Source organism: Podarcis melisellensis (assembly GCF_964234715.1).
Source record: "Podarcis melisellensis genome assembly, chromosome: 11".
NCBI lineage: Eukaryota > Metazoa > Chordata > Lepidosauria > Squamata > Lacertidae > Podarcis > Podarcis melisellensis.
Genome location: NC_138543.1, coordinates 21,294,570 through 21,310,714, shown reverse-complemented (window position 1 = coordinate 21,310,714; position 16,145 = coordinate 21,294,570). Strand labels below are relative to the sequence as shown.

At 41.6% G+C, this 16,145-nt stretch overlaps 1 protein-coding gene across 2 annotated transcripts in view; it reads right to left on the bottom strand.

Moving 5' to 3' along the window:
• EPB41L4A (erythrocyte membrane protein band 4.1 like 4A) overlaps positions 1-16,145 on the bottom strand; it is a 94,525-nt gene that overhangs the window by 16,411 nt on the left and 61,969 nt on the right. For both annotated transcript variants that reach the window (XM_081930583.1, XM_081930584.1), the window contains exons 12-15: positions 14,867-14,944; positions 8,216-8,337; positions 2,533-2,611; positions 364-447 (exon numbers count right to left, since the gene is read on the bottom strand). In XM_081930583.1, the coding sequence (XP_081786709.1) occupies positions 364-447; positions 2,533-2,611; positions 8,216-8,337; positions 14,867-14,944 (363 nt within the window). The remainder of the gene's footprint in view (positions 1-363; positions 448-2,532; positions 2,612-8,215; positions 8,338-14,866; positions 14,945-16,145) is intronic.

Here is a 16,145-nt window from a genome sequence, read left to right as displayed (position 1 = left end):
TTCTGAATCCCAGAAGCCAGAACAGCAAGAGGGATCGCTGCGCAGTGAAAGCAGCAATCCCTCTTGCTGTTCTGGCTTCTGGGATAGCTGCGCAGCCTGCATTCACTCCATAAGACGCACACACATTTCCCCTTACTTTTTAGGAGGGGGAAAGTGCGTCTTATAGAGCAAAAAATATGGTACTTTGCTTAGCAAAGATAGATAGATAGATAGATAGATAGATAGATAGATAGATAGATAGATGATAGATAGATAGATGATAGATAGATAGATAGATAGATAGATAGATAGATAGATAGATAGATGATAGATAGATATAGATCATATCCTCTTTCCGAGGCATCATGCTACTGTACTGCTTACCTCTGTGGGCAGTTTTCTTCCCATGGCGCACTGGTTTTGCTTCTTTGGGTTTCTGGGCTGCTTTCATTTCTTAATTTTTTGAAACTAATAAAGTATAGAAAAATAAATCCCTTAAGAGGATCAAATCATAGAAATGAAGGAATACAAAGGTGTGTTAAAACTTTCTAAAATTTCTTTCTACAGGTTTTGCTAAAAAGTGGGCATGCACACGAAAGCTTATACCCAGAACAAACTTAGTTGGTCTCTTAAGGTGCTACTGGAAAATTTCTTTATATATAGGTTTCAAATTTGGTTACCTAAAGGACCAACTTCCTCTGTATAATCCTGCCCCCAAACTGAGAAGTTTCACAGAGTCTTTTGTGTGACAGTCTCCCTTGCTCAGGGACTTCCTTCCCTGAGAGATCCATACGGGGGCCAGTAAACACTTTCATTTTTAATCAGGATTTTGAGCCTGCCTAGATATTTTTGCTGCTGCGAGCTATGTTGTTTGCTACACATTGTCCACCTTGTTCATACAGTTGCTCTATATATTATTTTAAAATAAAAGAAAGGCAGATTATAATTCCCATTGTGTCCTGCTGCTACTAAACTGAATTTGGTAAAAAGCCTGTCTGTTATTATGAAGATTCTTTTGATATGCATAATGCTGTTATGTCTAAGGAAACTGTGTATCTGCGTGTGTGTATGTGCACAGGCCCAATATGGCTTTAAAGCAGAGTGAACTAATCCAGGATGTTGAATTGTTTGCATTAGATTTCTAAGCTGTTTGTCATTTGTAGCAGACACACATTTCACAGCAGTAATGCTAAATCGCAGCAGCTCTCTAGATACGAGGATTATCTCCTGCCGAACACTTAAGAAGGGGATGAACTGGTTCAGATTTTTCAGAGAAGGCTTGGGATGTGAATTTCATGTGTGATCTCTGCTCCTTAATTTATAGTGTATACAGATAGATAATTGGTTCTCTTTTCGGCAATGAACAAGAGGTTAAGCTTTGATCGTTGGGCTTACAAGTTTAACTTGGGAAGCATTTCTAATGTGTTCTGTGATCATCAGACCTGGAACCAGGTTTGACTCTCTTAACCAAATTAGCTGAAAATGATAGACAAGGGCTCCTGAAGTCAGAGTCCAAAGCTCCAATACATTTTTTGCTTTTTTCACCCACCAAGGCAGGACTACTGAAGAAGCTGCAGTCTGAATCCCTGAGGGCACCACTTAGGCAGCCTTACATTAGTTGATTCAGTGCTTTGTCTGGTGACCTAGGGAATCATCTGGCCCTACCATTAGGCAGATGGAGAAAGCTGTCTCAGGTAGCAGATTTTTTAGGTATCATTCAGTAGCAATAAATTGTAGTTATTTCAATTTACTACAGTTATTATTGTGTGCTTAAGGTGGGGAGCAGAGCCTAAGCTTCCTGTCCAGAAGTAAGAAGGCCCAGACAGAATGACCTCTGGCTTCCCATCATTCCTCATAGCAGCTGCTGTTTTGTAACCTGACATACAGATAACGTCAGGGTGTGGCTTGGCCTCACAGGCCAAATTAGGGCCCCTGTTGAACCTAATCATGTCTGCAGGTTTCCTGCGCCTGAATTAGAGCTTCCATATAAGGAAAATGACCCTTCGCAACAGCAGCAATTGGTGATATCACCAAATACTACTGCTGCAAAGAGACATTTGCATGCACAAGTTCTAATGCATTTTGGTGTTCAGCTGCTATTTAACCCCTTGCTTTCGATCCACGTCTATATATGCCACAAAAGCTTATATAGTGATTAAAATGTGTTAGTCTTTAAAGTGTCACAAGGCTGTTTGTTGTTTTATGTGAAATTCCGCGGTTGTGTTTATAAAGTCAGGAATGGCTACTTAATTATAATGCACCATTAAAATGCAAGCTTTTTAAAATAAACTCACTCATTCTTGCATCAAAATGCAAACATGCAGTTTACAGAAGTAGACTCTAGACTAATTATTTGCTTATGAGCATTGAATAGGTCCTTTGCTAATGCGGGTCTGGGACATAGATTTTCCAAATCCAAGAAGGCTAATAGCCTGGAACCAACCTCTGGTTCTTTCTGCCTTTACAAACTTATCGGCATTTCAAATACCTTGCTTCAGACTTTCTGATTCACTTTATGGCAAAATAAAGTAATAATAATTATAATATCACTACCTTTTTATTGGTGAGGGTGCAATAATTTTTGTAGTTCCTTCATTTTCTCCAGTTAAAGTGTGATTTGTACAACGCGATCCTGAAAGATAGGAAAAAATGTATTTTTACTAAATGATTTTAGTGGTTCTCTTGGACTTTGCAGCACACTATGCACCTAGACTTTTGTTGGAGTACATCTTTAGTTTTTGAGACGATTGTGTCTGTGGGGAGGGTGGGAAAGCAGACTGAGAACTATGAGGGGAAAGTAGATATTATGAAAATTTCTAACTTTACTTTTAGTGACTATCTGAAGAAGTGTGCATGCACACGAAAGCTCATACCAATAACAAACTTAGCTGGTCTCTAAGGTGCTACTGGAAGGAACTTTTAAATTTTGTTTTACCTTTGCTGAAGCAGCAGTGTAAGAAACACCAATTAGATTCCATCCATAAGGCACATTTCACCACACTTGGACTGTGGTTGAAGAAAATGTGCTGGAGGCATATTGTGCCTTTACCAGAGTTCGACAGTTTGCCAATACTATATTGAAAATACCAATGACAATGTTCTCATGGGAGTTTTTAACAAAATGAATGCATTATCATCAGTTTGCAAATAGCTCTATAAAAACACAATTTTCAGAATCTGTCGTATATTGGATCAGAAAGAGGTCCACTCAATCTAAGCAGCAATCATAATAAACTGAATGTCTGTTTTATACAAAAGCAAAGCTTTTCCAGTCGGACAGACAGTGCATTATTTTTATAATTAAAAAGCCTGGTGCCAGAAAACAGAAGTGCCAAATGGTGATTATTTTGTCAGGCATAACGCTAAACACAAACTAACAAATGCATGGGTCAGAGTTTTTATACTCTAGTTTTTAATTCCTTCTTCATTTTTATAGTGCTAGACTGTTCCATCTTGGTGGAATTCTGAAGTAGTGCTGAAGCTCCAATTCTTGATCATAGTAGAAACGTTACTGAGCAATGAGTAAGCTTTGGTTGCCTGTAAACATTAACCACTGTGGTCAAAGAACGACAATTTATTGACACTAACATAGACCTTCCCAACATTAATGCAAAGCATATTGGAAACCATGCTAGTTTTGTTCGTGGGATGTTAAGAAGGGATAATACCCCACTATAAAACATGTAACCTATATTTAGGATGTCCAAATCTTCAAATAAGCTTACAGTATCGAGTTGTTAGATGAATATTTGAGCATTTCATTCTACACCAGATAAAACACTCTGTTATAAAAGCCTACTGTCATATGGCCTAATAAAATAAGTATATACTAAACACACAAATATAAAAGATATCAGGGGCATTACACGGCAATATCTGAAAATCTAAAAGATGTAATCTTATAACTAGTTTAACATATGCTCATACAATTTTTTATGCAAATCACATAATCCAACACTGTGCATGTGAAGCCCTTAAAAATAATTAAAGCCCCACCAATCAGCTAGCTGGCAGGGGGCTGGTTGTGGCATAGCCTGAAGCCAGACCCCTGCTTCTCCCCCAAATGGCGTAGCAACAGATTAGTAGTATTTTTGAAAGTGTTTCATGCACAGAGCCCCAGCTGTTGAACAGGGGAGGTAGGCTGCACATGCAGTGCGTATCTGAATACATGATTCCCTATGTAGATCCATATATTGAAATTTCTATGCCAATTATCATTATAGCAGTACAATGAAAAACAACCCGCAGCAATCTAACCGTGGCAATAGCAGCAGTAAAGAAGATTGCAACAATCCAGTCCTGAGGTTACCAGAGCATGGAGTTCTGCAGCCAAGTTATCCCTGTCCAAACAGGGCCACAGTTGGCTTACCTGCTGAAGCTGGCAGAAGGCAGTGTTGGACAGCAAGGCCACCATGCCTCATGTTGACAGCAGTGGCTCCAGGAGGGCTCTCAAAGTACGAACCTGCTCTTAGGGAGCATGACCCCCATCTAGAGAAGGCTGCATACAACTCAACCAGGAGCCTTAGAAATGAGAGGCTTGATTCACAGGCAACCAAACAGTTGTGGACTTTGATATATTGGGTTCTTGTTCTTGTTAGTCAACATGCTACTGCTCCTTTATGTAAAAAAACCAAGCAGAATTCTGGGGGAAGAGAGGGAAGCTTGGACTTATGGGAGAGTTGAGTCCTCTTTTATGCCTCTGTTAAAAGGAAGGAAAAGTTCTGTTGGGAAATTAATTTGTTCACATCTTCCTTGACTGGAGTGTAACACATCCACCTCCATTTGTGAGGTATATGTTCATACATGTGGATTTTATCTGGTTGCTTTTTCGCACCATCATTTTGGTATGCGACCGTCAGCTCAGTCAACCATATCAGGCTTTTTCATGAGTGCTGCAATGGCACGCCTTTACAAACACAATATTCCAGTAATTTTCTCATCAGAACATTGAAAATCCATATTTAGTATCTGGAGGTAATCCATAAAACTAAAATAACTGATAAATTTGCTCACTTAAACAAAAAAGGAAATTGAATTTCTCTAGAACTGTGATTATATTCTCTAAATCTAATGTAACAGGTTAGTTTAGCCATTGTTATATAATCCCATGTACATTCTTTAATTGTTGGACTTTAATAATTTGTATATTACCAGTAATAAGCAGCAGGAAAAGATTTAAGAGGGCACTATTTACTTTCAACAATTAAAAAATAAGGAATCCCTTAGAGGATAAACTACACCTTTTGAAAAGGTCTCTTTTATACAGGTATTAAAGGTGCAGAAGCCTTGACTTCTTTTATACCTGGTCAGTCTACCACCACTAGTCATAAAGGAAAACATTACAAATGTGTGTATAGTCCGTTAGAAAGCAGTTACATTGCTTCTTTAATAATATGACTTGTAGTATTTCTCATTGAATATATTGAAACTTTACCTTGTCCATGACACCCACAATCTGCAGAGTGGATCAAAAGCAAGTAGCTTTCTTTAATAATTCAAATTATCAGTGAAATATTATATTTATTCTATTCATTATTCACTTGGTTAAAGTTGTGCTTGCGAAAATACCCACGGAAAAAGACAGGAAGTGTAATGCTGCTTGAACTGTAAGCAGAAGCGAAGCGAGAAACAGCATAGCTGATAGCTCAATAATGTCAATGTTACGCAGCCCTATATTATCCCAAAATAACAAGCTGTTTCCAGAGGAAGCTGATCTCTTGTTTAAACCAGAAAATGTGTGATAATCTGTAAGGAAAGGAGTGTCTTCCTGATACAAATACACACCGCAAATCGCTTTTAATTTCATAGAAGCAGAACTACAGTCTCTCCCTAGGTTACATCCAAACCTGGAGGGTGGAATAATGTTACTGCTGGAAGCACTAACTTCTGCTAGACATCAAAGAGACCATAAATAATGTGGAATATTCCTGGACCATGCAGCTGCCCAGCTCTTCTGAACTCCTTGCTTTAATAAGGTGTTTTTTGAGAAATCCCATGAGCAGAACTTGTCAAGATTTCCCCGCCCATAATTTTTAAAATTCACTGTGGTATTTCTCTACTCTTTATATAACTATTTAAATAAACATGTGTGGAAGTTATTAGCATTTAAACTAGATGCTTTATTTTCAATGGGGTTTTCAAAAGCACTCAGTACCAGCTGAATTCTCCTCCCATCAACTGGGAAGCTGGAATCTCTTGCTTCAGTTAACTTAAGAGCCAAACTCCATATGAATGTTGGTCGCATGTTTAAAGAATGTGCTTAACCTAGCTGCTTCTGATTTAGAGAAAAAGCGGCTGCAGGGGCCAGATTCAGATCAGGGACCTGTCTGGGGAGGTCAAGGGACACATGGAGCAGGAAGGAGAAGGTGAAGCCTCAGCCTTGGATTCAAGCATGGCTCCCTCCCTGCCGCAGCCCAACATGAACCACCAGCAAAAACAGCAGCAGACGCCCAGGGAAGCAGCAGTTGAGTGAGCCCAATGACATGGAGATGGAAGCTTCCACACTTTCCAGCTCCTCGGCCCACCCCCACATCTCATCCACGCCACCGACTGATGCCCCCCACTCATTTCTTTCATGGTCAGCAGCCTAGATGCAGAGACCAAGATGCAACTCTGAGTGACCAGCTGTGAACTCATCCAAGCTGCTGAGATCCTGCTGAGGAGCTCCCTCAGCATCTTTATTACAGCATCTCATTCCTGCCTGGTGGACACAATGAGTCGCCATACTTGCTCTCCTCAGCAGCCAACTTTTCCTCTACCACCATGTTGGCCGAGGTATGGCTGAAGAAGCTGTAACAGCATCTGGTGGACAGGACACCGTGTGGGTCCTGAGTGTGGTGGAGGTACTGCTGGACCTCCTGGTTGGCCTCTTCAGATAGTGCAAACGTGTCATGCTGCTCTGGAGGAACAAGCTCATCTTGGACTTCCTCGAGCGGGAATGGACTTCTGATTATCAAGAGTGACGTGGGTGAGTTCCTCATCAACAGTGCCTGAGAAGGCTACCCAGAGTCAACATCCACCTTACTGGAGGTAGGCCTGAGAACCCTGCTGTCTCCACAATGGCTCACTATCTGAGGATCCCAACCAGTGCAGCACCTGACTGTGCTGGCTTAACAACAAGCATTATGTGTATTTTAATGAACTGAATAGAGTGAAATGTTTTGAGTCATGGGGGTGTAGAGTGTGTGTATTAACTTAATCGTGCTCAGCTTAATTCTTTTTTAATGTCTTCAATATTTAATGCTATTTTGTTAATGTCTTTAATATTGGTTTTTTTTAATCTGAAAAGGATATTTAACCTGATCTTTCCTAAAAAAACAAAATCTTTTTGCTTCGAATAATGGGAACCAAAGTCCCAAAAAAGCTAACTAATTTATTTAGGTATGTGACAACAGCAGCTAGAACTTTATATGCACAGAAATGGAAAGAAGAAAGATTAGCAAAAAAGGAAGAATGGCTTATGAAACTGATGGGACTATACTGAAATGGTGAAATTAACTTCCAAACTATGAGGACATAAAGATGAAATGTTTAAGGAGGTATGGAGACCATCTATCAAACTATCACCCAATTAATGATAGTGAAGTTTAGATAATGAAAACATAAGCATTGTAAAACAGCTAATAAAAAAGTAGAATAAAAAAATAATCAGGAAAGGAGGGGTGGGAAGTCAAGAAGAAATTTTTATGGGGGGACTTTGTATATGGTGGTAAATTTGTTGGATTTTTTTTTTGGCGATTTAATAAAAATGACGTGGAAAAAATATTGTTTTGTTAATCATATAATATATAATCATATATAATACAATTGTTGCTGTAATTCTTATGTTAAGCTTATTTTCAGTTGCTGTTTCATGAATAGTGCTTTATAGATTGCAATTATTCTACTGATAATTTGTTAATTATTTTAACAAATTATTTTATATGATTTTATATGATTTGTTCTCTTATGCTGTTGCTTTTTTCGTTCGTAAGCCGCTTTGAGAGTGAACTGAATAAAAAGCAGCATAGAAATACAGCAAATCTAATCTAATCAAAAGCTTTCTGCTGAAAATTGCCCCCAGTCTGTCTGTTATTTGCCCCTGAAGGTGCTGTTTACTGCAAACAGCACCAAAAAAAGAGGAAAATTTGGAAGGAGTCTGAAACTAGTCAATCAATTGTAGTTTTGTAACTGACTCTAAAGTATTCCCTTCTGTTTAAATCTATGTGTAACAGGAACTGTGTTCAGCAACGCTTACCAATCTGTTGTGTTTTTGACGCTCTTTTTGGATAAGTCTTACTACGACTTCTTTCAACTGTTTGGTCAGGTCGAGGAAGCTGGATAGAGATGTCTTTGTTCATTTGCAAAGCTGTTCTCCCACTAGAAAATGAAACAAAATGAGTCAAGTAGGTTTTCTGTACTTCAAACAATTAAAAGGAAAAATGTGGCCCATTGTCCTCACAATATAACAACTTCCTTCACCCCCTCCCTTCCGCTGCCCGGCAAGTTTTCCAGTTTAATCTTGAGGTATAACTGAATTCCCTTCCATTTTCCAGCATGTGTGTGTGTTGAAGTGGCACAGCAAATCTGTATTTTGTACTTCCTTAACTTCCATCTTTGTCTGGGCCAGCTAAGCACTAAGTGAATCTCTAGCAAGCGCTCTTGCTTCCCTCAACAAGATAAGTAACAAAACATCTCCCAGCAATAAGTCCCGAAAGTGCATAAAACAGATGCTTAAAGGAGGTAGTTTTCAGTACTCCTTCTAGTAGCTGGAAACAGTAGCGTAGCGTGGGGGTGCAGGGGGGGCTGGCCGCACCGGGCGCAACATCTGGGGGTTAGGGTTAGGGGGCGCAAATCCATGGGTTAGGGGGCGCAAATTACTTGCCTTGCCCCGGGTGCTGACAACCCACGCTACGCCACTGGCTGGAAATGCCAAAGGTTGCAAGGCATGTGCTCTGCTACTGAGCCTTGCTCACCTGTAAGGTGTTAGGGTGTGCAACTCAAACCAGGGCCTGCCACAGGCAGTCTCCAGTACCTTCACCCCTGCACCAACAGCATTCTAGTCCTTAGAGGAAAACCAGGCAGATTAGGTTTCATGGATCAATAAAAGCAATAGTCAAATTTAGATTTCTTATCTACACTACATTTTAAAATACATTGAAGTCAGTAAAAGCAAATTATGGTCAATATAATAGAGTGTGTACTAAAACATTTTATATATCAAGGCAGGGTAAAGATGTATCTGGAGGAGCGTCTCCCCATCGTTCAGCCTAGACACTGGGGTCCAGCTCCGAGGGCCTTCTGGTGGTTCCCTCACTGTGAGAAGTGAAGCTACAGGGAACCAGGCAGAGGGTCTTCTCGGTAGTGGCGCCTGCCCTGTGGAATGTCCTCCCATCAGACGTCAAGGAAATAAACAACTACCTGACTTTTAGAAGACACCTGAAGCCTGCCTTCAGGGATATGTCTGTGAACCTGAATGAATCTGTGAGTAAACTACTTTTATATTAACATTAATCAGATTCATTAGAAGGGATTTTACCAGGAAGGAATCTTTAATAGTAAGACTCAGGTGAGTCAACAACAAGCTGATCACTGCGTAATTTAAAAAGGGGGATGTTTGGAACTCTGTTAGAATATGGAACTTGCTAGTGCAAGTTAGGAAGGATATGATTAAATAATACACCCTCTCCTGCCTCCCTAATCATCCCCACAAATTTCAATAGGGAAAAATGGAAGGTTCTGCACTTAGACACGATGAACCAGCTGAACAAATACCAGGGTAGTTGGAAGTTTCCCTTACAACCATATCTCTTCTTTTTGAATGTTTGGTAATCTGCTCTAGGAAGGCATCATCCAAGCCTTCAATCTGACACCCACAGTAAGGTCACTGTTGTTTCCCTTTCCTAATTTTGTTATCCACATACTCTCAATCTGCCTTCCATGCTTCGAGTCATGGAACTCTACACAAGTGTACACATCCTTTATATATAATGTTATTCCTCCTCCCTTCCTGTTTGGTCTATTCTTTTTGAGTCTCATCCCACCAGGTTTCAGTAATACTTATGAATGAAAACACCCTTGATGTTCTATTTATTGGACTGATAAGTCCTGTCTCGCTTGCTCAATGCACTACTTGATTACCAACCTTGGCAATCCTGAAGCCCCAGCTGCGGCTGGTACTGGAGCTTGGCCAAAGCTTGACGAAAGACTGACACCCTCCCAAGAACAAAAGCTGCTGTTGAAATCTGCTCACTGGAAGTGAATCCTCTAAAACCATGGCCGCTACCAAAATCTAAGATCACATGGGTGAACCACTACTTAATCTGTTGCATTTGTGTGAACCAGCTTCCTGTGAACTGGCAGAGATTCTCACCACACCAGTGGAACCACTCTTGCTCATCACTAAATCACCATTACATCTTTCTTGTGCAACCATGTCTCTAGAATACTATGTTCTTAACTTGACCAAAATAGGTCAAAGCAGTTATTCTTGTAAATAGATGTGCAAACATGAGAACAGCAGCAGATTAAGCCTTCCCCCTCAGAAATGACAAGTTGCAGAGACCAAAAGTGCCACTTCTAAATTAGCCGTATAATTAACTATTACCTTAAATATATACCAAAGTTAAAAAGTGTTCCTTCCTTCTTTGTAAGCTCATCACCCTATATGAATCTGCTTACAGTGACAGCTGGCCCAAGAAAACCAATGGATGGCTTTTAAGAAACCTCAGGGATCTTAATTCAAGCCTCATGTTTACAAGGCTGGCTGCACAGTGCTACTGAGTATTGTTTTGTTTTGAAGCAAAGCTAGTTGGTATTTTCCCCAAAGGAAATTATATTAGAACCCCCACAAAATGCTTCATCTGCTGAAAAGAAAAGAATATAGCAAAGGAAGGTGCTATTTAGTGTGGTCCTATAGAAGCTGTTCCCAATCCGTTGCCCTCCATATGTTTTGGACTACAATTTCCATCAGCCCCAGTTAGTTGTCATCTTCTAAAGTATCAGAGGGTATCAGGAAGGGGATGGCTGCCTTATAACACAGCCTACATCTTTAAAAATATATTTAGGATGCTGCCATCGAATCCTTAAAACTAATTTAATAGAATATTTATCTGTACCAAAATGTGCATTCAGCATTTGCCCAAACTGATCCAGATAAGTGGCTGCTTCATAGAGAGAAAGAACATGAGAGAAAAGTGTAAGTATCAAATGTAACAAGAATTCCAGTAAATAGGAAAACACACTATATTCCATTTGCTTCCAGAACTGCTTATTCACCATATAGACCAGAGATGGCTAACCATTTTGGCCTTGAGTACTGACCACATGCACATACAAAGTGTCAGGGACTGGACTGAGGAGGAATGGTGGAAACCGCCTCCCCCCACCCCCACTCCTCGACCTTCCAGAGAAGAGGAAGACAGTATGGATTAACAATAGTGGTTTGCAGAAGGTCACGGCTCTGAGACAGAAGAGGGGCAAAGCTGGGAGATAATGGGAGAAGAGGGGGGAGAAGCAGAGCCAGAGCAGCTGGCTCACACATTATCACTAGAAAGCATTCCTGACCGCCCCTTCTCCCAGAACCCAGTGAGCAGTGAAAGTAGGAGAGCAGAGAGCGAAGAGGCAAATGGCCTGGTGCTGTTGACAACTGAGAAGAGAAGGGGGTGGCGCTTACTCAGTGTGATGGCCTAGGAATCCGATTCAGAGGCTGAACCGGAGGAATCCCAGCCTGCACAGGAGTCCCCGCCTCCAGGGCTGGCTGAACTGGGGCAGGGCCTTGATTCTGGGGCAGGGCCTTGATTCCTCAGGAGCAGGCACCAGGTGAATCCACTCTGGCTCCGGAGGTGGTTGAGGACACAGTGCCTACAGGTGCGCCTCCCCCAGCCCTGTCGGGGGAAGGTGAGTCTCCCCCTGGGTCCAGTAACCCTCCAGCCTCTCCTGAGCTGCAGAGGCTCAGGGCAGAGAGGCGGAGGGAACTGGTTTCTCCCAGGAGGAGTGCTCGCCTTAAGCCCAGGAGAGGCGGGTCTCCTGGGGGCCGGGACAGCCCCTGGCCTCAGAGAAGATAAAGGCCAGTCAGGTCAGTCCCAGGTTGCGGGAGCAACGTCATTGAAGAGCTATTTCGGCCAGCACCCAGTCCTGTTCCTCCAGAGTTCCTGTCCTTGCCCGGCTCCTCGCTCTGGACCCCGCTTCGCCCGTGGAGGACTGTCTGCCGACCCTCAACTCAGGTCCTGGACCTCGCCCCACGGTAACCTCCCCCCGGGACCAGCACACTCAGAGCAACATCAATACTCCTAGAGGCAGCATTTCTAAGCCTCTCTCTGTGAATATTGAATAAAAGACTTGGTAAGAGCTTATTGTCTATCTATTATTGGCAGCCTACTGTGGGGGGGAGGATCGGATTCCATGAAGCCTGACACAAAGAGGCACAGACTGTTTTCTCAAGCAATATTAGGAGCTGATTCAAACAATTAAGCGATACCAAATGTCTCCTTTATTGCTATACACAAGCTAGGCCAAATCTAGCAGCAGCATGGTATCTTATCCAGTGCTCTTTGGAAAAAAAAAATGGTGCTGGTACTCACCATGAAGTTGGCACAGCAAACGCCACATTTAACATTGGGGGGGGGGGGAATATGTGCCGGTACTACATACGCTTGAGTACCCGATAAAAATAGCACCGAATCCACAAATAATGGGAAACAGGGAGCCTGCTCACTGTTCTTTTTTAAAAAACTAAAAACAACAACAACACATCCTAACACAATAAAATCATGTATAATAGAGCACTGGAGTGGGGAAAATTCCCAACTGCTTCCTCAATTAAAATATAATTATAATATTAAAACAGAAAACATTACTGCAATGGCTGGACAATGTTGCAAGACACAAAACAGGCCCAAGATCCACCAAATCCAAACTCTTTCATGCTGGAAAATTCCAGTGTTAGTATAATAAAATTGGGAACAGGTTAGTCTAAAATGTCAAGATTTAAATATCAAGCAAAAAGTTCTGCAAATGGTATTAAGAAAATGTTTTAAAACAAGGAGCCATTTCGCAGCTAATGTGCTCTTGTTTTTCCTGTCGCACAATAAGATCTGATAACATTATTTCAGTTTCAACAAAAGCAAAATTCATGGACTTGCCAAGCTTTGTTCTTGAACAACCATTAATGGTGCAAAATACAGCACTTTCCCAGCAATAATTCCCAGTTGCCAAAACATCTGCAGTTGAATGATTGAAAAACATCCAGGTGGATTTGTTTAATGAGTGAAGAGCAATTATACTGTATGTAAAGAAACAGTAATTACTGACGGACTCGTATGAATAGGCTCTGCAGGGACAGGTTCTGTTTTACCAACAAAATGCCAGAAGGCAGCCAAAGAAGAAAACTTTAAAAATTTCTCCCTAAGCATCCCAACATTTGCTTTGACACGTGTGCATTTAGTGGGTTTGCAATGTGTACATTCAGTTGTGTAAGCAGGGAGCTTATCAGAAACTTAGCTTTATATACCTTATTTTTTAAAATGCCAATTTGATTGTTAGCCAGAAAATATGAACTGCTAATCCCCAGGTCATTTAAAGCCTTGGTTACAAGTGGTGGACTTCATTATTTATGAAGGCTTACTGTACATGCATGTATGTATGTATGGGACGTGGGTGGCACTGTGGGTTAAACCACAGAGCCTAGGACTTGCCAATCAGAAGGTCGGCAGTTCAAATCCCCGCGACGAGGTGAGCTCTCATTGCTCGGTCCCTGCTCCTGCCAACCTAGCAGTTCGAAAGCACGTCAAAGTGCAAGTAGATAAGTAGGTACTGCTCTGGCGGGAAGGTAAACAGCGTTTCCGCGCACTGCTCTGGTTTGCCAGAAGTGGCTTAGTCATGCTGGCCACATGACCCGGAAGCTGTACGCCGGCTCCCTCGGCCAATAAAGCGAGATGAGCGCCGCAACCCCAGAGTCGGTCACAACTGGACCTAATGGTCAGGGGTCCCTTTACCTTTTTACTGTACATGCAAGCTGCTAGGCAGTTTCAATTTGACCCATTCACTAATGCAGAGCCAATGCTTTGGGGCGAAACCCGCTGATTTTGATTGGCCATAGACAAGTTATGTGGGGGACTTGGGAAGACAAAAGGTATGCAAATGATAAACCAGATAATCATGAAACAATCTACATTTAAAAAATGGCAGCCTTGCAAGACAAATATTAGGTAAAGGTAAAGGGACCCCTGACCATTAGGTCCAGTCGTGGCCGACTCTGGGGTTGTGGTGCTCATCTCGCTTTATTGGCCGAGGGAGCAGGCGTACAGCTTCCAGTTCATATGGCCAGCATGACTAAGCCGCTTCTGGAGAACCAGAGCAGCGCACGGAAACGCCGTTTATGTTCCTGCCAGAGTGGTACCTATTTATCAACTTCCACTTTGACGTGCTTTTGAACTGCCAGGTTGGCAGGAGCAGGGACCGAGCAATGGGAGCTCACCCCATCACGGGGATTCGAACAGCCGACCTTCTAATCGGCAAGTCCTAGGCTCTGTGGTTTAACCCACAGCGCCACCAGCATCCCTACGCCAAACAGGGCATACCACCCCAGACCATGGTCAGTGATGATGAGAGCTGTAGTCAAGGAACATCTACAGGGACACAGATTCCCCAACAGATTCTGCACAACCGATCAAAGCATATTCTATTTTTCATGGAACCACATGCTGCATCTATTATAATAAGAGGTGGAGGAAGATGAGCTCAGGGAGCCCATTTTTAAGCTGTGCCTATAATATAACAGCTACTCCAGAAAGAAGTAAGGAACAAAAATACACAGCAAAGGATACCTAAAATAATAATAAGATCATAAACATGTAAAAAAGAGTGCTTAGTATAAAGGTTTGGCATCATACTAACAAAGTTTCCTTACCTATACCGGTGCTTATAGCCAAGAGGCCCAAGTTTGCCGAGTTTTCTTGATAGAGAATTGGATTCGTTTTCTGGCATTCTGTATCAGTTTTAAAAATAAGTTAATTAAATATGGTACAAAGCTATGCAAGAGAACATAGATTGTCTGCAGGCTTCTCTAAGTGACAACCCCATTACAGGCAATTTTATAAGACTGGAGATTCTGCAGCTAGAGAGAAATCCACTATATTTGTTCTTTCCCTATTTAAACATATACTCCAATTTTTTTATTGTCCTTTTTAAAGCTAGAGAAGCATGACCAGGAAAATGTAGTTATGCTTACATACTGTTGATCAGTACCAACCTAAGTCATAAATGATTTCAAGAGCACACAAGCACAAGTTACTTTCTAAGATGAACATTACTTCAAAGTGTATCCTCTGGAATTTAAAGCTTTTTGCTCTGTTGGACGGTAAGCTGTATCTAAACAGAACATAAATACTAAAAGAGTGCATTGAGATCCCACGGCTGAAAAGTTGTATATTAAGACTTCTATAAATATGGGGCACAATTCAGTCAAAGTTAAAAGCGTCAGTGTTAATAACTTTACAGTGCTCCAGTCCTGCCCACAGTTATCCCTAGGTAAGTCCCATTGATATCAACAAGACTCAAGTACAGGTAATTTACGTGCCGGATTTGCTTCAGATTCTGCCTACCACACTGATCTCAAGAGCATTTGCACGAAGACCGAGACTTTACTGATTCTATGAAACTAAGAAAAACCCTTCCTATATCTGTCTCATGAAAGTTCTGAGAAGTTTCACAAATTCTATCTCTTGAAATTATGTAATATGCATAATAGAATATTTCACCCACTAGGTGGGGCCACACCATTTTTCAATGCTATATATACTATTTGCTTGTAGGGCTTTGTAACAGAGATTAAAAACTAGCTGTTCAGAGAAGCAAGCTGGGAGCTGCTCTCTCTAGTTTTAGTGCAACAAGTAAGATCTTCACAGTAACAACATGTATAGGTGCACAATGGAGCTTCTTTTGTTTCAGATGGCACGTAATGAGTGTGAGCGAGGGTGGGGAACCTTTTCAGCCTGAAGGTCCCTAGGGGGCTGCATGCTACTGGAGAGATGAGTTGGAGGCAAATCACAGAGTCACAGAATTGGGGAGTTGGAAGTGACCCCAAGGGTCACTGGTCCAACCTCCTGCAATGCAGGAATCGCAACTAAAGCATCCATGACAGATGGCCATCCAACCTCTGCTTAAAAACTTCCAGTGAAGGAGAGCCC